Source organism: Solanum stenotomum, chromosome 8, assembly GCF_019186545.1.
Source record: "Solanum stenotomum isolate F172 chromosome 8, ASM1918654v1, whole genome shotgun sequence".
NCBI lineage: Eukaryota > Viridiplantae > Streptophyta > Magnoliopsida > Solanales > Solanaceae > Solanum > Solanum stenotomum.
The window spans coordinates 9,834,318-9,858,397 of NC_064289.1; the positions used below are offsets into that span (position 1 = coordinate 9,834,318).

Here is a 24,080-nt window from a genome sequence, read left to right on the forward strand (position 1 = left end):
GTACAAATAGAAAGAACTCCCCTGATATTTTTTGCTTCCGCTGGAATTTTTGACCTGAGGACTGAGACCTAGTGGTTAATGAAGTGGGTGAAGGAAACCTCTTCTTCTCTGTAATCTGTTTGAGGAAAACTACAGCAGTTTTGTAAGTCATGACTACAGCTGAATCATAAAATTGCAATAATTTTACTCTGTATCTTTTGTTACACTGATAATTAGAAGGTTCACGAGTTTGGCAGTAAAGCTGCGGATATCATACAACAACAATAAGCAAAGTGCAGACCAATTTTGATCAGTGCACACGGGAATTCAGTTAAACATATATAACAATCATGAAAATGATTTGGCAGATTAATTCAATATATAATTTATCATTGCTGTACATCCCAAAATTAGTGCATCAATTTTAGTTGATACAAAAGGTTCATCCCTGTTTAAACCCACAACCTATTAACATAAACAACCAATGCCTCAATACATTCTTCATGAGGTCTGCAGATTTGGCCACGACCTCTTACTGGTTGTCCTCTTTGCCTTTGTGGAGCTTGAAGAATTGATGCAGCAGCCTCTGGAGTTCTCCATAATTCTTTGTTCCAGAAACAAGACGACCTTTAATCCACTGGGGGAGCTTGTTGGTTGAGTGTGAGGAGCTTCTTTCAGAAGGATCATATGTATAGCGTTTATCAACTAATAGGATGGCAGCATAGTCGTTAATATGCCGAATTGCTCTACCTACAGCAGATGATTGAAAAGCACTGGAATATGAAAATCCACATAAAGCATATGAATAAGCTAAAGGACTATTGACAGTGGTTGTTCATTATATCAAAGATTAAGTTATATTTAAGGATCAAGATATCTATATTGCAGCTAGCTGGAGGGTTTCTAGGAGTAAAGGAGTCTCTGAGATCTTAGTTAACAGGGGGGGAAATAGTTGAAAGAGAACCTTTTCATAATTTTTTTTGGTTCTAGTCCATGCATAAATGTTTATCCGAAGACAAGTTGGATACAGCACTCACCAATTGATTGATTCACAGCTTTCATGCAAAGATTCTCATAATACTGCTTCCCTCTATGCCTGCAGCTTTTTAGGATGTCAAGCCCAGCTTGAGCATCTCCATTATACCAGCTCCTTTCAGCCTGAAATTTGGTGTTCTTACCACTAGAAGTATCAAATCCTTCAATATGTTTAATCCTCTCCATCAACTCGATGTTGGCAGGACTAGGATAGGGCAATCCAACCATGACTATGCATCGACCCATTCCATCGCTGAAGTTGATACCTTCTGATACTTTCCCACCCACAATAGCAAGGAGAATTGCACCATTTCTTGATTCGGGATCCCGCTTAGAACTTCTATGGGACAGTTCATCAATTGTTTCCTTGTATTCCTTCAAAACAGTTTCCACATCTGTACTTCTTCTAGGTTCTCTAAATATGCGCTTCTTTTTCATAATTCTTCCAATGATGCCCGACTCCTTCCATGCATCATAGACCTGGCCTTCGTAGTCAAATGATGAGAAGAAAAGAACCACGCCTTCAGGAACTACGTTTACCAAATTGGAGACCAAAAGCCCTAGTTCTTGTATCTGCAAATATAGGTTCATGAGTATGTCAGATTCAGTAGTGTACTTTAGGGTAATATTCTAACTGAATGTCAAAGCAACAACTTCTAATTAAGTGAAACTGGAAATCTGGAATTTGCTGGGAAAACATAAATGAATGCAGTATTCATGTAGCACATTCACAGACAATAGGAGAATTCACTTGTGGAATTCTTTACTTAAAACAGGCATATATGATGGAAGACTATGCATACCATGACTGATGAGCTTCTGGCGCTGTAACTAAAATCAAAGGAGCGGCCAGAAGGCCCCTGAGGAACAACAATTGGTAGAATGTTTGCAGATGGGATGATATGACCACAGGAAAAGAAATGCAACTGATCCGGTGGTAACCAAGGAAACAGGCGCTCTTTTGTTTCCTCTATAGGTTGCAAAGTCCCACCAGCCAATATGACAGCATGAGCTTGATTCAAGATCTGCAAGTAGTAGTGCAGAACCAAATGGTTTTCCATAAACGCCTTTGCAAGGGAACTTTGGAATGTAAAAAGATGAAGTTTCTAGCAAACCTCAGAAAATATCTTTTCTCCTGTGAGCATGACATATTTCAAATACCCTCCTTGTTGCATTGAGCATTTTGGCCTTGGCCTTGGCATTGATATTATTATTCTTCCATCACCATCTTTATTTGTCAGTGACAATAACATGTTAACTAATGCTTGGAAACCAGATAATGCACTTTCATCATGACTGCTTTGATTGTCATTTTTCAATCCTGAAACTTCTACTGAGAGTGCTAATTTATGTCCATATCCACATACCTGAGAGCTCAAAGGTCTTCAAAACTAAACGATATTAAAGAGGGATAGAGATAGATGAACAACTAGTAAAGAGTCAGAAATTATATACCTTGTGCATAATATTGCTTTCTTTTATATACAACAAGAGCTTATACAGATTTATGTTGTCAATATTGAGGGCAAATAGAAACTCATTTATCGCCGTGGATGACTCAAAGCCACTTTCACTTCCCTCAGCATTACAAAGGGGGTCAAAGGTGCTTTGACAATTCTCATTATGCAAAACTTGTAGAAAAGCCCGAGTAAGGACCATCATTATTTGAATATATCTTCGGTTGCCTGGCCCTAACAGATTGCGAAAGTGTATGAAGTAACTCTCCAAGTGCGAATGCACAAGTTCCAACTGAAAATGAAGCAGATCCATTAATTGGATGTTTCTTCAATGTGAAATACTAGGAAGTAAAACACAAAGAAAAGAATATTAAAGTGCTGGGTAGTGCCAGATGGATGGTTGTGCGTGTCTGATGGCAATGATTAGAAAATTTTCTTTACCTGTGACAGTGTAATTTTTGCGTTGTACATGCTGACGAGAGAATCAGCTAAATTATGAGCTTCATCTATGACAAGAACACTATCTTTTAAACTTAAACCAAGTGATTCACGCGATGATTTTGAAAGAAGCGATTGATAAGGAAGAACCACAAGATCTGCTGTGTGGACCATGCTTCTTGAGCCATAGTAAGGGCAAGTTTTTAAGTCATTTCCAATCTGAACAAGATCCTCAATATCCAAGGGCCCTTGTTGAGAAACCTCACTTCGGAATTCTTTTCCTCTTTTGTGATTCCTAAGCATTGGGCATCCTGAGGAAGTCTTGGACCTTCCCGCTCTGCCACAAGCTCTGATGTTCTGCATATAAGTTAGTAAATGAAGTTAAGAGGTTCCAATTTGGAGCATAAAACTATTTATCATAAGCTCAATCTAAACAAATACATAGTCTATGACTTCCATAAAATAATAAGTCACATATTCATATAAGGATTACATCACGCTGATTCTATTAGAACGTGTTTCTGAGCAGCATTGGCATCGTAATTCCCAGTGAACATCCAATTGCAGAGTAAAATTAAGTCATTTTTTAAAAAAGGTTTCTAACTTCATGTTATAATCTACTAAAATGGGAAAAGTATGAGAGGAATTACATTTTGATACTAGCAGAATAGATCTCTAATTCAGGTTATGCCAGAGATGACGTGTAAGATGTCTTGCTTAGTATACAACAGCTACCTATCAACACATTTATACACTTAGTCAGGTAATGGTTCTTTTACCATCTATATGTTAACTAGAATACTTGCATATGCCAATAGAAACTGGTTGAGAGTCCAGCTAGGCATACCTTTGTCTTTGATATTTTAGAAATTTCCTTCTTCTTACTTTTTTGAAGTTCCAAACATTTCTCATTTATCTGAGTGGAGCTGCCTAACTTCAACACATCTGAAATGGAAACCAACGGATCCCAAGATATTAGCATTAGAAATGTTCTCTGAAAAATTTCAACAAGATTGCAATTTTTTACTTACAAAAGAACAAGCTCGAGTCTATCTTGAGTACCTTTATTAATGCAGAAATTCTTCCTAGATCCTAAGCATACAACCTTTACTTCATCCACAAATTTAGTCTTCCTTAACTCTTTTACAAACTGTGAAAGTTGTGAATGTGTTCGGCTACAGAAGTAAATCTTGGGTCTAGCCTCATCCTCTTCATCTTCCATGTTATCTTCATCTTTTTCTTCCTCACTCGAGGAATTAACCGGCACCGCACCACCCTTCCTTTTCACACGCCCTCCATTTTCATCTTCACTCTCATACTCTTCAACCAAAAACTCCTCTTCATCCATTCCCTCAACCTCATGTTTTGTCAGTAAATTCTTTACCTTTTCAGTGTCAGTATCTTCATCCTTCCCACCCCCATTAGTAATTAAATCTCTTGCATTGTCCCTTTTTCCTTTCCTATCAATTTTTTTGTTGAACCCCATTTGCTTCTTTTCCTTCGTCTTCTTCTCAGGGGATTTGGTATCTTTATTAATGACAAAGTCCCTCATCCAATCTGGTTCATCATCAACCCCCAACTGATCTTCCTGTTTCCCACTTAAATTCGAAGAAGAATCCATCTGGGTTTTCTGATGTTGCTTTTTATCAACGAGCCATTGAAGAGCACTGCAAATTATACTAAGCGTTTTACCAGTCCCTGAATAACGGTTCAAAAAACCCAATTGAGTGAATTTAAGAGAGGCAGAGTGGAAGTCTTCCACTGATTTTAACCCAAACCATACAAAAACAACTAATAAACTTTAATCCCAAACTAGATGTGGTCGACTATGTACCCTCTATACTCATGCTACAATAGGCCCTTTCTATGTGTGGAATGGAAAAAGTTAACTAAACAACCTCTATATATAATACTTAAACAGTAACTACTCTGAATAGGATTCTAAATTAGCATCAATGTGAGTTATATAAAACCATAATTTTTTACATTTGTATAAGAAAGTGGTGAAGATATATACCAGTGGGGCTTTCGAGCATGGCAACGCCGCCTTTATTGAGGGATTGGTAAAGGGCGTTCATGAAATCAAGCTGAATGGAATAGGGTTCGTACGGAAATGCCGGAAATTCCCTTCTCTCTTCCATCTCTGAAAACAAAATTGAAGTTCAAAGGACTAGGGTTTTCTTCTTTCTTCTGTTTCTCGCACAACTTCATAAAAGTGTGCCGGTGTTTGCAGCAGTTGTCTTTCCCGCGCTTAGTTGTGCTCCGTATGTTCTTTCTTTTTTTTCCTTTTCTCTCTTGAGGGAGGTAATTATGTTTTCTTTAGTACTTATTATTACGTAAATAAGTTTATCGACTTAAAAGAAGTATATCGCATCCTTTAGTTATACATTTTATTCTTAATAAGTTATAAAATTTCATGCATTGTTCAATTGATGATGATGTGCATAATCAAAGGAGGATACATATTTTAAATGATTAATTAACTTGGTTGCGTAAGGACGCTTGTGAATATGTGCACAAACTTTTTCAAAGTATGTTGTACTTTGTCATACCCAGGAGAGGAAGTTTCAAGTATCATAGGTCCATAATTCAAATAGTCAGAGAGATTGATAATGATGTCATACGTAGTTGGAACAGGGGTGTATGAAGTAGTGGCTTGTCTTTGGGGTACCGTGTGGTAAGAATGTGTAAGTTTAAAATGTAAGTTCTACCGAGTGATGTCTAGACCAACATTGTTGTATGAGGCAAAGTGTTAACTAATCAAGAACATCCACATTTAGAAGATGAAGCTAGCAGAGATAGGGATGTTCAAATGAATGTGTGACCATATCAAGAGGGATATGATTAAAAACAAAATCATACCATGCCAAAGTGAGAGTGACTTCTGTTGAGTACAAGACGAGGGAAGCAAAATTGAGGTAATTTAGACATGTGAAGAGGATATAGATGAGGTGTGTATCGTTCATAGTTGTGATAAATTCTTTATCGAGAATGGAAGACCTCGTAATAGTGATAAATTTTCGTTTTTTTAATCGAGATTGAATTGATCTTCGATCTACCCTAATGAAACCTAAAATCTCACTTCCTGACTTTGAGGTGTAAGTGGTTAACTATAGCAGGGGTGGGTTTAAAGAGGTAAAGGTATACCGAAAAAAGAACCAGAGTGATGATTAAGCAAGATGAAATTTAAAATCTCACACAAAGAGGCTATTTTTCATAGGCAAGACCAAAATGTGGCCAGTGAATGCTAATTCTACCGAACTATATTGATTTAGTCCAATTACTTTGGGCCCAATTCAAGCCCATTATCACTGCAGGCACAACCCTAAAAGCCTTCTTCCTTCACTACCAAACTATAAGCACTGCCTAGATCGCCGCAGTTCTCAGTTGAGAAAGCTCAGGAGGAGGTCGCTAGGGTTTCTGCAACTGTAGCGTAATGGTAAGTGAAGCTAACCCTTTCATCCTTTTTCCTGTTAACGTATACGTTTTCGTTTTCCTCAGCGAATTGGTACAAATCACAAATCACGAAATGGTTCGAAAATTAAAATTGAAAAGAACTACACTGAACATTGAAGAATGACCTGCACATATCATAAAATGGTTCTGATTATAGAAAAGTGGTGCATATGTTTTTGTAAGTTTGCAAAAGGTGATCTGTAAGTGAATGTGTGGATTTTACTATATAGGGTAAGGGAACAGGAAGCTTCGGTAAGAGGAGGAACAAGACCCACACACTATGTGTGAGGTGTGGAAGACGGAGCTTCCATCTCCAGAAGAGCCGTTGCTCTGCTTGTGCTTACCCTGCCGCCCGTAAAAGGACATGTAATACTTATAATCCTTTCACTTTTGATATTATACATTATATCAGAATATCAATCCTCTGATAGGAGTTGTACTCTCTTTTTTTACATGCTCTTCTGAATGAATGATTTACAGACAACTGGAGTGTGAAGGCTATTCGCAGAAAGACAACTGGAACTGGCCGCATGAGGTATCTTCGTAACGTCCCTCGCAGGTTCAAGACCAATTTCAGAGAAGGTATACATATTATAGCTTATCTTTATTTTTGGAAGTTCTTTTGTTTCTGCATTTTAAGGTTTGCTAATTTACATTTTATTTAGGATAGAGTGTGCCTTTGGTATGGTGAAAATTGTTTATAGGATTTATGTAATCATTTTTCAGTGATTGTTTACTTCTAAGATGAGACCTTACTTCCTCTAGTTATAGACAAAAGTCATTTTACTTTACAGATATCCATATACTTGCCTAGACCAATATTTATGTTAAGTTGTTTAATTGAGCACCAAGTTTAAGAAGTTTAAAGATAGAAAGTTGTCAATTTGTTTCCTTTATAGAAAGAAAAGAGTGTCACATAACCATGGATTGATGAGAGTAATAAATGCTATTGTTGTACATTGTCTTCCACTTTGTATGAGTGAGGTACCCTGCATTATAGTACATGCTGTGACTACCCTTTTACCTTGAATGATGTTGCATATTGCACCCTTGTTCTATAGAGAACTAAGTGGTTGTTGGGTAGTTGGTTAGAGTTCTGTAGTTATTTGTAATGCAATAATTAGTTATGAAGGAATTTGTGTTATTTTGTTTAGGTATTTAGTATGTCTATTTATTACACCTTCTATCACGCATAATATATTACATAGATTCCTTCATAACTTGTGCATATATTATATGGATTTCTTAATTGGAAACCAAACATCATATTAGTTTTAAATATGAATACCTTACCTTCTAACCAGTTACCAAACGTACTATTACTTACACAAGATTTAATATTTGTATAACTAACCTCCAAACCAGCTATCAAACAACCCCCAAGTGTCTATAATTAGTTCCAAGAAACCAGAACCAAATGCTTAAAATAATTCTAGTAAGTTAATTTTCAAGATAAAACTGTTTTCACACAATATTTTTCCCGAAAATTGTTTTATGTCACTTAGCCAATGCTTATTGGTGTTTTAGGTTGAGTATGCATTTAGTTGAGCTTGAAAGATGCATATCTATAATTCAGTGTGATTGTTCCTTTGTTTAGCTTGACTAAGTTTGTTTAGACATTGCCAATTGATGATCAAGAATATCTGGTACTAACTAGTATGAGATAAATAATAAACTTTAAACTCTTGTTCTTCCAGGTACTGAAGCAGCTCCAAGGAAGAAGGGAGTAGCTTCTGCTTGAGGCCTTTAGACAGTTACTTGAGAGGCTATTAGTGGTAGCTTCATTTTGATATTTCAAGATTTAGAGCAAGGAAAATTTTGGGACCTTCTATCTTAGGTTTTATTTCCCTTTGAAAGATTAATGTGCTTAAAATTTTCAAAGTATGTATTCCAACTTGGCATTTTTATAAAGAAGGGATCTTGAGACTTCCATAACTTATTGGATCTGATCTGCCTGTCTAGTTTTTATGTTACCTTGTGGTTGTTCAAATTGCTCATTTTGAATCTGTTGCTGTATGAAATGATTCCATTTATTTTAGTGTTACCTTGAGGTTGTTCAACTTGCTTATTTCAAATCTGTTGCTGTATGAATAATGACGGCCAATGTGCCCGTTCTTTTATTCTAATTTAACCTGATTTGGGTCTTAGTATGGTGATCTTACCAGTTAAATGTTTGCATAGATGATTAGTTCAGCTTGTAGTATGAATTCAGATGTCTGCCTCTGAAATCTTGCGTTTCTTGGTTACTGAAACANCCCAATGTGCTGTTCTTTTATTCTAATTTAACCTGATTTGGGTCGTAGTATGGTGATCTTACCAGTTAAATGTTTGCATAGATGATTAGTTCAGCTTGTATTCAGATGTCTGCCTCTGAAATCTTGCGTTTCTTGGTTACTGAAACAATGAAAAGAAAAAGTCTGGCATATTGCGCGGAAGGGATCTACATTGAATACAAAGTAGTATTGGAAATTATTCTCATGATAAAAGAAATTTCTCTCTGATCTGGTCTCCTTTATTCTTGTAAGTTTTCTTGTTTTCCAGAAAATGAAGTTACAGCGATGTGTGTTTTTGAAGTTGTAGGTGAACAGAACTAACTTTAGGCTACAGTGTGATTTGAGTTATTCACCAATTACCTCTCATGACACTTGTTTTTTTCAAATGATTCGACTGGAATCTCACAGTGAAAAATGTCTATATTTCCCTCATGGTGCGAGTAAATAATTTCTACATTTGATGTTAGAAATGCACAATCTTGCTAGTTGGTGTTGAGTGCACCGAACTGGGTTGAAGAAGGGACCGGGGCTTCTTCATTGTAAGGCATCTAGAAGCTCAATAGTCTTGTAAAATTGTTAAATGAAAGAAGTCGCAGTAGCAAAGGGGTAACGGCAAGGCCATGACATTTACCTCTACCTTGTAAAAATGAAATATTCCTCAGGCCACCTTGAGAGATACAACTTACCAACTGAACCGCGTAAATTTAATGATAAATAACTCTTCTTTTTTCTATGTAATTTATGAAGTTTAAAAAGAAAAAATAATTTTAATCTTTATATAGTCAACCACAACTACCTCCACGAGGTAGTGGTAAGGTCTGCGTACACTCTACCCTCCCCAGACCCCACTTAGTGGGATTTCACTGGGTATGTTGTTGTTGTTGTTGTATATAGTCAACCACAAAACATGCTTATGTGAGTACGAATCCTCTTAATGAAAATAGATGATTCTCATTAGAAGTCATAAATCATAATCAATCTCAACTAGTTTAGGATCACACACAATTAATTGATTAACAAGTAAATAGAGAAATCATGACTGAATGGGATAAGTAATTCACATTATAGCAAAAGTTCTGAGTACGATTACTGGATATCATAACCTAGAAAATAAAGAAATAACCTCCATAGCATTAGATGATTCGTTCCAATTTTCTCGTATTTGGTTGGCTAAGAAAACTAATTCCTTAATATGAATAAAATAATTTCTTCTAAGGAAAGTAAGAAAAATAAATTTTATAAGTGACAATTCACACGAATCGTTTCCTTTTCACCCTTCAACACCATAACCCCATGTCCCCATCCCTACCACCCTGGAGTGATACTTTGCGTTCACTAAGCAAACATAAATAAATAAAATCATTTTTACTTAAGTCTCCTCCTAGCGACTAAGGAACATTTTAGGAGGAATTTTTGCACACGTTTGATTTGAACTTATCTTTATCACCTTTTAATTAAGTTGGGTGGCCTGACTTTAAAAGCAAAACAGACTTATTCATTGTCTTATAACAACCAGCTAATAGCAAGCAAACAAATGTACAAACGCAATTACACAAACACATAATTGCATTTGTATAATTAGTCAAAGCAAGAGGCCAGTGACATTACATCCTGTTTCTATCATTCTTCAAAACAAACATGCACACCACGTTCTTCCAACCATTCACTTAAACTAAGAATTAAACACCAAAACATCCTCTCCACAATTATCCATCAACAAAACACTTTGCTTCTATCCCTTTCTCTCTTTACCTGCAGAAACACAACCTTTTTCTTCACAAATTTTCATTCTTTTTCACCTCACAAACAAACCCCATTTCATTAACTTTCTTGTCATATGGTCATAAGTTCCATTTTTATGGAATGTGTTAATCATGATTCTTGAAACGAACAATAATTCAATGGCTGGCTTCAAGTCACGTTTGGCTAACGATTCAACGGTCACTTGCCCTCGTTCAGGTAAGTCATTTTCTTCCGTTTTTAGAAAATTCACAAAAAAAAATTGTGTGTGTGTGGATGGATTCTTGATTTTGTACATTCTCCGTGAAACACAAAACTTTAGTCAATTGTTAAAGCCCTGATGTCTCTGATAATAACTAATTTTCATAAAGATCTATATTTTTCAATATTCCCTTTCTGTCACCGTGTGACAATGTCAAGATTTTCACTAAGGGTATTCAAAATACAAAGAAATACATGTATGAAGAAGCCAAACGGATTCAACATCTAATATATATACATAAAAATTAATTATGTATAGAGTGTAATTTTCGATAAAAGAGGGGACCCTAGCTCCACCATTGCTGTCACCTTTAATGCTTTACTTTTGAAAAGAAAAATTGTGCTATGCTTGAGGGTCTTAAATGATTGAACATGTCTAAAGCATTAACTAAGGTTATCTGGCCAAAGCTAACAAAATGTTCCATTTCTCCTTTAGGGGTAATTATTCAGAAAATTTTCATCTTTTGGGTGAAAAGTACTTAGTAAATGAATTGATATATAGGATCTTGATATATTGTAGTCAAAAGATGTGGTTTGCATGTTTTATGCATTCAGGGGCAGAAGCAGAGGGGCGCAAGGGGTTCAAATTATATTGTAATATGTATATTAATAGGGCAAAAATGATTTTTTCCGCGTATATGTAAGTTGATGAATCCCCGACATAGGATGTTTTTTTTTTTTGAATCCCTGGCTCCGCCACTGGCATTTACCACATTGCTGAAACACTGCCTCTTTTGGTCCTATTTAGATATGGAGTTGATGAAGGAAAAGTTTTCAAAGTTGCTCCTTGGTGAGGATATGTCTGGTGGAGGAAAGGGTGTCTCGTCTGCGCTGGCTTTGTCAAATGCAATCACAAATCTAGCAGGTAATCATCAGTGTATAACTAAAACTTGTTGATCTGTTACTAATCGGAGAAGTCAACTTTTCTTATCAATGTATGATATGTGCAGCTTCTGTTTTCGGAGAGATGAAAAGATTAGAGCCAATGCCTGCTGAGAGAAAAGCAAAATGGAGAAAAGAAATTGGTTGGCTTTTATCTGTCACAGATCACATTGTTGAATTTGTTCCTTGTAGACAAGTATCAAAAGCTGGAACAAACATGGAGGTACCTCTACCTCTCTCTCCTTCAAACTCTTTGTTGCATATTTCATATATCTACCGTACAACAAGAGTGATCGATCATACGTTCATTTAATTTCTCTATCAGGTTATGGTAACAAAGCAGCGATCTGATCTTCAAATGAACATTCCAGCTCTACGGAAGCTAGATGCAATGCTTATTGTAAGAGATATGAAGTTTTTTTTGTTTTTGTTTTCCTAAGTGATCTCAATTGTCCTGATTGGTGTTTATGCCTGGATTAATGACCAACAGGATTGCTTAGATGGCCTTAACGATCAAAGTGAGTTCTCGTATGTATCAAAAGATGATGAATCACAGGAAGAAACAAACAGCAGGAAAGATGACAAATGGTGGATACCTACTCCTAAGGTTCCTCCTAACGGCTTGTCTGATCCAATGAGGAAATGGCTGCAATTTCAGAAGGATTCAGTAATCCAAGTTCATAAAGCGTCCATGGCGATAAATGCTCAAGTCTTGTCAGAAATGGAGATCCCAGAAAGTTATATAGAATCCCTACCTAAGGTCTAAAAAATCATGAATCTCACTTTTAACTTACTTCAAGCTTGTGATCTTGTGTGTTAACATTTCCCTTTTACTATGTTTAGAATGGGAGAGCAAGCCTAGGAGATTCGATCTACAAAAGCATCACCGATGAATACTTTGATCCAGATTACTTCTTCACAACTATGGACATGTCTTCAGAACATAAAATTTTAGACCTCAAGGACAGGATTGAGGCTTCTGTAGTTATTTGGAAAAGAAAGATGAATGCTAAAGATGGGAAATCATCCTGGGGTTCAACTATTAGCTTTGAGAAGAGAGAAATGTTTGAAGAAAGAGCAGAAGTCATCTTGTTAATTCTTAAGCAGCGGTTCCCTGGAATTCCTCAGTCAAAACTAGACATTAGTAAAATCCAATACAACAAAGTACGAAGCATGCACGTTTTGATTTACTTCCAATTTCATATTCTAGAGAATATAGACTTGTTTTCTTTGCTTCTATTAGGTGATTCAACTTCTAGAGAATATGACATGAATTAATGGAACAAGATTTTACTTGATTTTGCAGGATGTGGGGCAAGCTATTTTAGAAAGCTATTCAAGAATAATAGAAAGCAGGGCATTCACAATCATGTCACGAATTGAAGATGTTCTCCAAGCAGATGCTATGGCCCAAAATCCTTCCAATGGAGAAGTAAAGAGACCATTATCAGATAAAGAAGAAGTAGGAAAGCTTAACTCTGCTGAGAATGGAGCTTCATTGACACTTTTAGACTTCATCGGTTGGACACCTGATCAAGAAGACAACAACACAAAGAAATATTTGAAGGAGGACCCAACTTATAAAGATATTAACGCGAAGATTAAATGCAACCCTTCTAGCATAGTCACCAACAAGAGGTTTTCTTACCTAGAGAACTTAGGTATGTGTAGAAGTCCAACTGCACGTCACTAATTGATTGGCACTGCAGAATTTTAGTTTACCTCACGAGGACTGCCATCAGAATTCACGGAAGTCTGAAAGCTCGTCCTCAAATGTACATATTGAGATGGATCTCACCCATTTAGGATTCAACTAAGCCATTCCTTTTGTAAGTAGGGAAAATTTAGTAGACCTATTTGGTCTGTGGCACTTCTTTTGAAGTGATTTACTGTGTACAAGATGTCACCTTGTTGAAAAAACAAAGTGAATTTTTTATTTTTTGCAAATAGTACTATGTTAGTTTGTATGGCCTTTGGTCTTTAGATTTACTGGAAAGGAAGTATGTAAGAGAGATTTGGTGTCCATACAGTTAAACACTACCATTCCTTTATCAGTCTACCTTTCATGTTCTTTTTCAGAGTATTTACAATATCACAAAGGCATGATGAACCAACAAGAATACATCCGAGCGAAGATGATAAAATATCATAAGCTACAAACTTAGAAAGCAATGCTTCAAACTTTCCAGAAGATTTATCTTGTTGTAACAGAGGTCTGAGGTAAGCTTCAATGTACACTTACAAGCTGTTATATAGATGATACATCAATTACAAAATGAAGGTAAAGAAATTTTGGATTGGGAAGCAATTAGATCTTGCCACGTGGACCGAGCTTTGGTGGAAGTTGGGGGCCTTTCTTGATTGGTAGGATATCCCCTGATGCAGTTGAACTGAAGTAAGCAAGAGTTGAGCCACCTCCCAATATCAAGAACTTGAGCAACAGACCTCTCTTTGTGAAAGGAGCAGCAAATGTCTCAAAGAACTTGCTCTACCAAATACAAAATAATAGGAAAAAGACAGTTATAACTCCGTAATGTTCTGGCGAATAATCGATACTGCAACTAGCTAGTAAATGAGGAGCCAACATACAAAAATACAACTATTTAACATAGGCATGGCAAGTAGACGAAAAAATGGGGAGCTCGGTGCACTAACGCTTTGTGCGGAGTTTGAGGAAGGGCCGGACCACTAGGGTCTACTGTTGAACCCATGACCTCCTGGTCACATGACAACTACTTTACCAGTTAAGTCAAGGCTCCCATTCTGGCATGGCAAGTTAATATGAAGCATTTTTGCAATAAAGAAATGTGGGATGCTTTCTAAGGGGAGAGAGACAAATAATACCTGAAGGGAGTTGTAGGGTGAAGGTGCATCTGACCCATACAAGTCCCACTGACCAGTTGTGTTGCCCAAATCCTCCAAGTCAAAGTATACACTCTTGTCACCATATTTTGCAACCACAGCACCAGCCCTACACAAGTTTATCATAATCAGTCGAAGCAACAAAAATAATTCTTACAAGCCCATAACTCATCTTTAATTTCTATCTTCGAAAGCTCAGATGAATATAATAACATTTCTTAACACCCTCATATAAACCATGCTGATGGGAGGTAACAGCCAACAGATGCTCGATGGAATAAATAGAGGTGCACATAAGCTGGATGGACACCACGGTTATTAAAAAAAACTAGTTCAATCTTTAGACTTTACCACTAACCAAACTAATTAAGTGCATGTTTGACAGACAAAAAACTACCCTGTTTAAAAACAGAGGCGAATTCATAATTTAGAGTATGTGGCTCCAAAAATGAGTGTTATTTTATTATATGTGTGCATCTTTTTTTTTATACATGTGCATAGTTTGTAAAAAATGTGCTTATGTGAGCATTGAGTTATTTGACCAAACTTTTAGAAAAAAATAATTACTTTTTGAGGAGCAGTAGAAGTTGTTATTCAGAACAAAAAAATAGTTTTTTCCCCCAAAAGTCTTTTGAAACCTTTGTTAAATACTATTGTTGCTCTAATATTGACAAATTGCTTTGCAAGTTGATTCATCAAACACAAATTGCTAATCTCTAAAAGAACTTTTGGAAAAAATAAGAGATATTGAAAGCTTGATCAAAGAGACTACTAAAATCCGAGACATCGGCCATCCAGTACCTTACCTAGATTTAGATTGCTTCAAATTGAGGCGAGATGATCTAACATTTAGTTTAGTTCCAGCAATGGAGCTTCCGGCTAGGCCCTTGACACTACTGGTGGGCTGCACTGCAGTAAGAGTTGCCATAGATGCCATTATTGGGCTCTGTTTCAGACTAGGAAATTAGTTGTGGTTCAGAAAATGATGTGATTGTGAATATGTTATGGTTTTGTTTGAATCTTTTTTTGCATGGATTTGAACATGACACGTTGGAAACTGGATATATTTCTAGAGATTTGGAGTCCCATTCGAGTGGTGACACGTGTGTCCAGGATGGATTTATCATTATCCTATCCCTTCTAATTAAATTGTAAATTTTGTCCAACTTCTCAATCAGGCAAAGAACAAAAAAGATTTTAACTTGTCTGTTTATACAATGTGGTTTACATTGACAGTCCAAAATTTGACGATAAATTTCATTTAAACACTCAAGATATTAGTAGAGACACTCTATGTGATTAATTAAAATAAAATCAGCTAGCTTTCTGTAACATTTTTCCAATGGTGAAGAGCATACACTTAGATGCCAACAAAGTTAATAAGACGGCTGAGGAAAAGTGTCAGGCGATTCCCACATCGTTAAGGGGAGAGTAAACCGTGACTTCTGTTAAAAATATAAAATGTCAGTACAAGGGCGGTGCAAAACTCACGCAGCCACGCAGTGAGCACAAAGCGAACTATTCTTTCGCCTTTTACTAAAGAATACCGTGTGCGCTCTGCCCATAGCGGCATACGCTCATTTTTGGAGGGGTTCTCTTCTTTGAGTGACCCCCTACAATTCAAGTCTGAAAGCTTTGTTTATTGAATTTAACTTTTATTATAACATTAGTTAATTTTAAGCTGTCAATTGCTTTTAGTCCCTTGAAATCCTTATTATAAATTTAGTTTGAAAATTAACTTGTCCTAACAATTGATCATGTTCAAAAAGACTCCTTATTATAAATTTAATCTGAAAATTAACTTGTTCTAACAACTGTTCATGCTTATTTCTCAAAAAACCTCCTTATTATAAATTTAATCTGAAAATTAACTTTGTTCCAACAATTGTTCATGCTTATTTCTCAAAAAATCTTCACATTCTTGAGAAAATGATCAATCTTTTATGGGCACTTCAATTTTTTCATTTATTTTTTTGGTCTTTTCAGATTTTGTAGGTATCAAAATGAAGATTTTTTAGGTGTAAAAATGAAAATCATGTATATGATAACATAAACTAATAACAAGTTTGTAAAAGATTACAAGTAGACGTTTCATCATGTTTTTGTCTTTCTCAATCATATGTACATCGCCCATATAAATAAGAACATGGTGAAAATAGTCCTTAATGTACAAAGGATGAATTATTTTGGTCTTAAGATATTTACTCCTTAGATTAAAAATAATCTCTGGTATATATGAGAAGTGTATCGTTTTGGTCCTAAGCCTTAAAAATGATAGGTAAGAGTAAATTGTTTTTATCAAGAGAGAAGTATTAAATATACCGTTGAACTTAGCGTGGATTATTAGATTCATCCCGAACTATTGATAGTCTTAAAAATATCATTTACTTGATTGACTCAACTTAAAATATACATGTGATCTGCCACATGGCATAACTAGTGGTCTCAAACTCTTGTAGGAGTATGTAACTCTTAATAAAAATCCAAGATAAGGGTTGAAAACACTACTGAACTTAATGAGAATTTAGAGGTCTTTTGGTTTGAAGACAAGTTATGATGAAATAAGTTATGTTGAGATTACTTTTTATTGGTTGTTTGGTTTGTCAAATATGCATGACATAATTTCTAAGAATAAGTTGTTTGTTTAAAAAAAATATCCTCTAAGAATAGGTTGTTTGTTTATAAAAGATGTTATTTTTGTTATTTTACATGTTTATCTCGAGATTAGTATTCCCTCCATAAATAGGGATAGCTTATCTCAGTCATAATTATTAATTTTGGGATAAGTTATCCCACACTTTATAACTAGCCAAAGAATTGAGGAGTACTAAAAACTTATTCCAGAATTATTTTTCTTTATCCGTCACACCAAACGAATCCTAGGAATATATTTCACCCATGTGACAAAATCAGAGTTATATTCAAGATTAGTTAGTCAAGTAGATGAGTATTTTAAAGTATGTCAATAGTTCGAAAATAAAACTAAAAAATAATAATTCACACCAATTTTGAAAGTGTTTTCAATCATTTTCTCTTTTTGTCAAACTTAACCCCTTTTTAACACATGTGCAACTCACGATCCGATTCGCATGACCCGCAAAAACACTAATCACGTAATTAAAATTTGCTTAATCACCAAACTAAGTAGGTGTTTGGTCATGCGATACCATATCATGATATGGAATCGTGAGATGGAATCAACGTTTGGACATGCGATTTTACGCTGATTCCATATCATAAGATGTGATTCCATATTCTCCAAAAATCATGATGTGGGAATTCTATATCATGATTTGAGATATTTTCAGTACAAAAAATGATCCGCAAGTTTATATTTTGTTAAAACAACCCCACATTTATATCTACTAACCATTTATTTCATATGTAAATAAAATTTATAATTACATCATTACTTTTTAAAACACATATGCAGGCCCTTAAACTTGTCCCTAAATTTCATTTTGACATTCCAACTCAACCTTGCTCCATTTTAACCCTTCAACTCCAATTTTTATGTTCCATTTTGGCACTTCTTAAGTCATCACCAGCCACTCAAAGTTGTCCGCATAATTCACTTGGACACCTTAACTATGAGATGTACCTATTGAACACTTAGGACTCGTTTAGTAGGAGGTATTAATCAAAATAGTCCATGGATTAAAATTTAGTCCAACAAAAATATTGTTTGGTTACTTTATTTAACCTAATCCATGGATTAGTTATACCTCATACAAAGTCTTATTTTATCCCTAGAAAAGGGAGGGATAACTAATCCAAGGTTTAACAATCCTTGGATAAGACCCCTAAATGACTAAACTATCCCCAAATCTTTTTTCCTAATTTTTTTTTTGTAATTTAATGCTCTTTTTTTATTTATATGAGAATATTTATATATATTCTTTAAAATTCTCCAAATTTGTTCCATGTAATTTGATGATTTCACAAATTAATATTTTTTTCTCCATGTTTGATTTGTTATATTGAGTTGGTTTTTTCAGTCTTTTTTAAAAATGTAGTTCGTCAATTGACCATTTGAACTATTTTTTTAAAAAAATAAGTTTTGTGTATTTGAACAATTTAAGTAGCTTTAAATCTATGTTAAGTTTAAGGGTAATATACCGTGCTATCAAGGATCTCCATGGTGGCATATCATACCTCAAAATTTAATAATAATTTTTAAAATATATTTTAGTAGTTAATTTGACATATTAAATGAAATATAAAATCTCATAATAACTCAAGGGTATAATAGGAAAAAAACTTTTTCTAGAATTTTAAATCAAACATAAGATTAAATGGGAAACATGAACCAAACACTTGATAAAAACTAATTCTTGCATTACTAAACTCTGCATTACTAATCATTGCATTACCAATTCATGCATTAGTAATCCCTGCATTATGCATCTTTGTACCAAACGACCCCTTAAGGTATTCAAAATAAGTACATATTAAACACTTTTAGCTGACATGGCATGGAAAGTGCATTTCAGCGCATGACCAACAATTTTTAGCTATATTTTTTTTTCTCTTTCTTCTTCTTTCTTCTTTCACCATAACTAGGGGTGTGCAAAAACCGATTTAACCAATAAACCGAACCGAAAAAAACACTATTGGTTTATTGATATTAGGTTATTGGGCAAACGGTTTTTAAACGGTTTTGCAAAAATTTTTATTGGGTTATTGGGTCGGTTTCCGATTTTATAATTTTTGTTAATGGTTAAACCGATAACCCAATAAGACTATACTAAATTTACTAGTCTTATTGTTAATGGTTAAACGATTGTTACTTTCACACCTTTTGTTAATGGTTAAACGATTGTTACTTTCACACTTTTTCCTTTGAATGTGTCTAGTGTCTAAACTTGCAAGAAAAATGATTGTTACTTTTATGATTATTACTTTCATGCCAAATGCTGGAAAAATCATATGGTTTATTTGAAAATTTTCTTATCGTGTATATAATATATATGAGTATTTTCTTATTGGTTAAACCGAAAATCGAACCGTTAAGTACCATAAATCGATTAACCAAAAATCGATAAGAAATATGTTATTGGTTTGGTTATCGGTTTGAAGTATTTACAAACCGAAAACCGATAAACCGAACCAATAACACCTAAAACCGAACCAAACCGACCGATGCGCACCCCTAACCATAACCCATTTCCACCATGTTTGTCGGCACCACCACAGCCATTTCCACTGCGCCCGCCGCCGTTATTACCACCACTATCCACCCTTCTCTTTCCTTCTTATATTCAGCCACTTCGCATTCTCCCTCACCACTATCATATTCATGTGGAAAGCACTACTACCTTTACAAAAATTAAAATTTTCTTCTTCACTACCCAAAACATAAACAAGATAAAAAGGAATAAAAATGAGTAATTTCTTCTGGAAAAAAAAATCAAAATCAGAATTAACTATGGAAGAGAAAAACTGAAAAGGGATAGAAATGAAGAAATTAAAGAAGGGTTCAATTTAAAGCTGGAAATCTCTTCACAAACAATTCATTAATGGTTGAATTTCCTTGAAATTTCTTCTTAATTTGAGATGAGAAAAGGAAAAAAATAAAGAAATTAATGAAGAATATACAGTTTACTATTTAATTATTTTTTCTTTAATAAACATATTTGGATTGATTTTTAGTTGAATTAAGACTTAAGAGACAGTGAATGGAAGAAAAGCACTTTGAATAGAAAAGGTTGTAAGGTTGACGGCGGGAGGACATCCGGACATGCCCTTTTCCTTTTTTTTTTCTTTATAAATTTTTAATTATTATTTTAGCTCAAAATGCCACATGTATATCATTGATTCGTCAATCTGCCACGGCATCGCGAGTGGGTTACACACATTTTATACTTTTAGCTGATTGTCAAAAAGTGTTCAAATGGTTCAAATTCGAGTTTGTATAGGTGTTCAATAGGTATAACGTTAGGTTGAGGTGTCCAAATGAATTATGCGGACAACTTTGAGTGGTTGTGGATGACTTAAGCCTAAAAACACATACACAATTCCTCTAACTTGCCCTCATTTTTCATTGTCATGCTAACTTAGCATTGTTCCATTTTAATCCTCCAACTCTAATTTTTCTAGTATCATTTAAGCACAAAATACTAAATTTATGATTTCTTTATTTTTATTTATGTTCTTCATTTTCACTTTTTCATTTTAAAAATCAACGTCATATTTTATTTTATTTTATTTTAAAATATTAATGGATGAACATCATTTTTTATTTTGTACATTATTGTGTGAAAAAATAATCGACGAAAGTGTGTTGGTTTTCTTTTTTAAACAATTAATTAAATTAAATAACACCACTTTTTTTTCCATATCTAGTCTATTTGGACTAACTCAAGTATCAGCTTTCTAATTTTTCATTCAACTAAATACGAGTAAAAAAAATTCATGTTCATTGCTAATTAATAACACTACAAAAAATGTTGAAACTTGATAGACTTCGTTGGGTTGTCATTGATTTTCTTAAGAAAGAAAATCGACGTACTTTCGTCGGTTATTTTTCACGCAAAAATATAGGGAAACTCTTAAAAGAAATTGTTACTTTTTTTAAAAAAAAATCAATGTCATCCATCAAATTTAATTTTTTACAATAACTAACGGATGAACGCTGATTTTTAAAATGCAAAATCGCAGTTGAATAACACATATAGAAATAAAGAAATCATAAAATTAGTATTTTATGTTAAATGGTACATTAAAAAAATAAAGTTGAAGGGTAATCTTTTATTATTTTTTAAAAAATACTTTTTTTTGTCTTCACTCTTCACTTTCTTAGAAAAAGTGTGATGCACACACTCTGTCACATCACTTAGAAGTGTCAAAATGGAACATAAAATTAGACTTGAAGGGTTAAAATTGAACAAGGTTGAGTTGGAGTGTCAAAATGAAATTTAGGAACAAGTTTAAGAGTATGCATATGTGTTTGATTATTCTCACCAACATATGGTCACTTTAACTCACATCAATCGATCGTTGAGTAATAAATTTATACTCTTCATTTACTCCAACACCTAATTTATTACATCTACCGTTTTGTATTTAATACAACTCAACGTAACAATGTTGGTTCATCTTCTCCGTCACATGATTGAGAAATGCAAGTTCAACGTAGTGAAATTATTTGTACTATGTGAGAGGATTATATTAAAGACTAGCATACTACAAGTTATGTTCAATATTTTTTTATTGAATTAAAGTTTGATGAATTGAAGTTAGATGAAACAATTACTTAAGCAAAGAACAAATAATTTTATAATAATTTATTATGCGATTTTATAATTTTTTGTTTATTTCTTAAAATTGAATAAACAATTAAGACAATTTTAATAGTTTTACAACTTATGAGATTCTTATGTTTATGAGAAATTATACAACATAAAAATTTCATATCGTATGTCTAAACAAAACTTCAATTTCATCTCATAATTTCATATTATGATATCACATTATGATACCATATAGCATGCCAAACGGGCCCTAAAATAATAATGCCAAATTTTAAGAATTACTCTACAACAGTGTAGATCTAACTCAATCCCATTACGGGTACTTACCAAGCAGCAACAAAATCTAAATTCCCAAAACTGGCAGCAACCTATCTTTGACCAAATCTACCATAACGTAGTACTCGTTAATGGCTTTCTGGTCTAACCCATTCCTAATAATCTGTGGGAAAAATAGCCAATCACCAGTCCAAGCCACAAACGCCACTGTGAGGACACCGGAAACCACTCTATTCATCTGCCAGCCGCCATGAAAAAATTTCTTCACAGTAACCTCAATGCACACACAAATCCCATGTAAGACGAAGAACCAAGTCACTTCCCATGTGGGTCTAACGCGGGAGAGGTAATAATAGATCAATTCATGCATTAGCCCAGAAACTAAAAATGTAGTGAAAATTGCCGGTAAACTGGCTAATTCCTTCCCTAAAGAACTAGTTAAAATAGCCCTGACAGGGAAATACACCGCCGGGCGTAAAATCCCCGGCACCATTAAGTTCCATCTACGGCCCCAAAAGTCTTGAAGTGAGGTGGCGAGGTATGGTTCGTTGAATTGGGGCTCAATTTCTAGCCCTAGAAGAGCTCGTACTGGGACAACTGTGATTGCAAGGATAAACTCCACTGCTAAATAAATGTGTAAGCAATAGAGAACCAAAATTACATTTGAATGTAAAAGTTCTCTGTAATTGTATACCCTAATAATAGCTGCCAAAAAAATTATTTTCCCCCAAAACAAACCGGGTACTCTTTCGGTACTCTGCACCGACTGAGTTGAAATTTTGAATCCGTCTCTGATAACGTATTTGGGTTTAACGGGGAGAAGGGCGATGGAGAGGAAATGAAGAAGAGGTAAAGAAGAGTAAGAGGATAAAGGCCCTCGATCGAAACAAAAGAGGAGGATCTTGAAATTAGCGAGCCAAACGAGGTAGAAAATTGTTGGGGCACCAAGATGGAAGGAAGAGAGATCGAGAGGGAGAATAAGAAAGAAATAGACAATAGGAAGGACAAAGAGAAGCCTTAGGACGCCGCTAGGAATGCGGGTTACGCAGTAATAGCAATAGCATAAAGCTCCAATAGCAGCAAACCATACTCGGATGAAATTCTGGAGCTCGACATTTACATCCATGGCGGCCGATAGCTACTCTGTTTTTGATCTGCTTTCTCTCTCTTAGTTTTAGCAGCCACAGTTCAGGAAAAGTGGATGCTCAAAGACTGTCTAATCTTTGGACTTTAGGTTAATATGAGTAAAAATGCAATAAGAAATCAAAAACATTTTTTAACTAAATATAATGCCTATTAGCAGTATATAGCACTCCTTATTCCAATGATGCACATGTGACAAAAAAATAAAATCCTGCACATGTGAATTCTGGAGTATCTATTTACGTGCATTAACTATACATCCAATTCTTTACCGATTAAAGTTCCACCCAATGAAATTAATAAATAATTTTATAATTAATTTTTAATTTATTTTTATTATTAATTATAGTCATTTTTTTATTACCCTTTTCAAAATATTATATTTAGTATATTCAAAGGGTGATATAATAAAATTAGTTTTTTATTTATAATTTTTAAGAAGTGTGCAAAATTAATACTCCCTCCGTCCTAATTTATGTGAGGTACTTTGACTCGGCATGAAATTTAAGAAAGAAAAGAAGACTTTTAAAACTTGTGGTCCAAAATGAATGATAGAAATTTGTGTGGCTGTAAATCATTTCATTAAGGGTAAAATAGACATTTTATAGTTAAATTGTTACTTAATATAGAAATGTGTCATTCTTTTTTGGGCTGACCAAAAAGAAAAGTAAATCATATAAATTGGGACAGAGAGAGTAATGAACAAGTATTGTTGGACATAGGGAGTAGCAGACAATAAGAAACTCCAATCACTTTACCTTATAATAATATTAGTTATGCGTATTCTTAAATTACAAATCAAACATCTATTAAATGTGTTGAATTTTATACATAACAAAATAATATTTTTATCCAACATAAAATTACTTATATAACATTTAATGCATGAATAAGTTACACTTCATTTGATAGCTAGTTCATAGGTGAGTTATGAATTAATATCTTAAAAGATCATTAAACTATGAGAATTTATCTAGTAAAGCCATTAAACTTTGTTTTTAATCAATAAAATCACTCGACTTTTT

The 24,080-nt window shown here is 34.4% G+C and overlaps 5 protein-coding genes and 1 non-coding gene across 6 annotated transcripts; 3 read left to right on the forward strand and 3 right to left on the reverse strand.

Moving 5' to 3' along the window:
• Window positions 1-315: 315 nt before the first annotated feature.
• On the reverse strand, window positions 316-5,162 carry LOC125874786 (uncharacterized). The gene is made up of 9 exons (XM_049555812.1): window positions 4,927-5,162; window positions 3,972-4,607; window positions 3,757-3,854; window positions 2,913-3,266; window positions 2,470-2,763; window positions 2,130-2,381; window positions 1,818-2,039; window positions 1,017-1,587; window positions 316-729 (listed from the first exon to the last, which is right to left on the reverse strand). The coding sequence occupies exons 1-9, from the start codon at window positions 5,048-5,050 to the stop codon at window positions 512-514; spliced, it is 2,769 nt and encodes a 922-aa protein (XP_049411769.1). The 5' UTR covers window positions 5,051-5,162; the 3' UTR covers window positions 316-511.
• A 1,029-nt stretch (window positions 5,163-6,191) lies between these two features.
• Window positions 6,192-8,300, forward strand: LOC125874837 (60S ribosomal protein L37-2). The gene is made up of 4 exons (XM_049555868.1): window positions 6,192-6,348; window positions 6,596-6,731; window positions 6,846-6,947; window positions 8,063-8,300. Exons 1-4 carry the CDS (start codon window positions 6,346-6,348, stop codon window positions 8,104-8,106), a joined length of 285 nt encoding a protein of 94 aa, XP_049411825.1. The 5' UTR covers window positions 6,192-6,345; the 3' UTR covers window positions 8,107-8,300.
• Window positions 8,301-10,200: 1,900 nt separating this feature from the next.
• On the forward strand, window positions 10,201-13,551 carry LOC125874794 (rop guanine nucleotide exchange factor 12-like). Its single transcript, XM_049555825.1, has 7 exons — window positions 10,201-10,597; window positions 11,388-11,504; window positions 11,590-11,744; window positions 11,847-11,921; window positions 12,012-12,281; window positions 12,365-12,685; window positions 12,828-13,551. The coding sequence occupies exons 1-7, from the start codon at window positions 10,513-10,515 to the stop codon at window positions 13,212-13,214; spliced, it is 1,410 nt and encodes a 469-aa protein (XP_049411782.1). The 5' UTR covers window positions 10,201-10,512; the 3' UTR covers window positions 13,215-13,551.
• A 149-nt stretch (window positions 13,552-13,700) lies between these two features.
• On the reverse strand, window positions 13,701-15,417 carry LOC125874833 (photosystem I reaction center subunit VI-2, chloroplastic). Its single transcript, XM_049555863.1, has 3 exons — window positions 15,190-15,417; window positions 14,366-14,492; window positions 13,701-14,009 (listed from the first exon to the last, which is right to left on the reverse strand). The coding sequence occupies exons 1-3, from the start codon at window positions 15,318-15,320 to the stop codon at window positions 13,830-13,832; spliced, it is 438 nt and encodes a 145-aa protein (XP_049411820.1). The 5' UTR covers window positions 15,321-15,417; the 3' UTR covers window positions 13,701-13,829.
• A 459-nt stretch (window positions 15,418-15,876) lies between these two features.
• LOC125875336 (U5 spliceosomal RNA) lies at window positions 15,877-15,993 on the forward strand. The gene has a single exon (XR_007447401.1). It is a non-coding gene; the product is annotated as a U5 spliceosomal RNA (small nuclear RNA).
• A 5,885-nt stretch (window positions 15,994-21,878) lies between these two features.
• LOC125874802 (long-chain-alcohol O-fatty-acyltransferase-like) lies at window positions 21,879-23,152 on the reverse strand. The gene has a single exon (XM_049555834.1). The coding sequence runs from the start codon at window positions 23,036-23,038 to the stop codon at window positions 21,980-21,982; it is 1,059 nt and encodes a 352-aa protein (XP_049411791.1). The 5' UTR covers window positions 23,039-23,152; the 3' UTR covers window positions 21,879-21,979.
• Between the last annotated feature and the right edge of the window lie 928 nt (window positions 23,153-24,080).

Coding starts and splice junctions, on each gene's coding strand:
- LOC125874833 (XM_049555863.1), bottom strand. CDS start 15,320: ATGGCATCTATGGCAACTCTTACTGCAGTGCAGCCCACCAGTAGTGTC. Junction 14,493..15,189: donor TTGAAGCAATCTAAATCTAG/GTAAGGTACTGG, acceptor AAACTTGTGTAG/GGCTGGTGCTGTGGTTGCAA. Junction 14,010..14,365: donor CACCCTACAACTCCCTTCAG/GTATTATTTGTC, acceptor TGTATTTGGTAG/AGCAAGTTCTTTGAGACATT.
- LOC125874802 (XM_049555834.1), bottom strand. CDS start 23,038: ATGGATGTAAATGTCGAGCTCCAGAATTTCATCCGAGTATGGTTTGCT.
- LOC125874786 (XM_049555812.1), bottom strand. CDS start 5,050: ATGGAAGAGAGAAGGGAATTTCCGGCATTTCCGTACGAACCCTATTCC. Junction 4,608..4,926: donor CATGCTCGAAAGCCCCACTG/GTATATATCTTC, acceptor ACCGTTATTCAG/GGACTGGTAAAACGCTTAGT. Junction 3,267..3,756: donor CTAAAATATCAAAGACAAAG/GTATGCCTAGCT, acceptor ACTTATATGCAG/AACATCAGAGCTTGTGGCAG.
- LOC125874837 (XM_049555868.1), top strand. Junction 6,732..6,845: donor TGCCGCCCGTAAAAGGACAT/GTAATACTTATA, acceptor AATGATTTACAG/ACAACTGGAGTGTGAAGGCT. Junction 6,948..8,062: donor CAAGACCAATTTCAGAGAAG/GTATACATATTA, acceptor TTGTTCTTCCAG/GTACTGAAGCAGCTCCAAGG.
- LOC125874794 (XM_049555825.1), top strand. CDS start 10,513: ATGATTCTTGAAACGAACAATAATTCAATGGCTGGCTTCAAGTCACGT. Junction 10,598..11,387: donor GGTCACTTGCCCTCGTTCAG/GTAAGTCATTTT, acceptor GGTCCTATTTAG/ATATGGAGTTGATGAAGGAA. Junction 12,282..12,364: donor ATATAGAATCCCTACCTAAG/GTCTAAAAAATC, acceptor TACTATGTTTAG/AATGGGAGAGCAAGCCTAGG.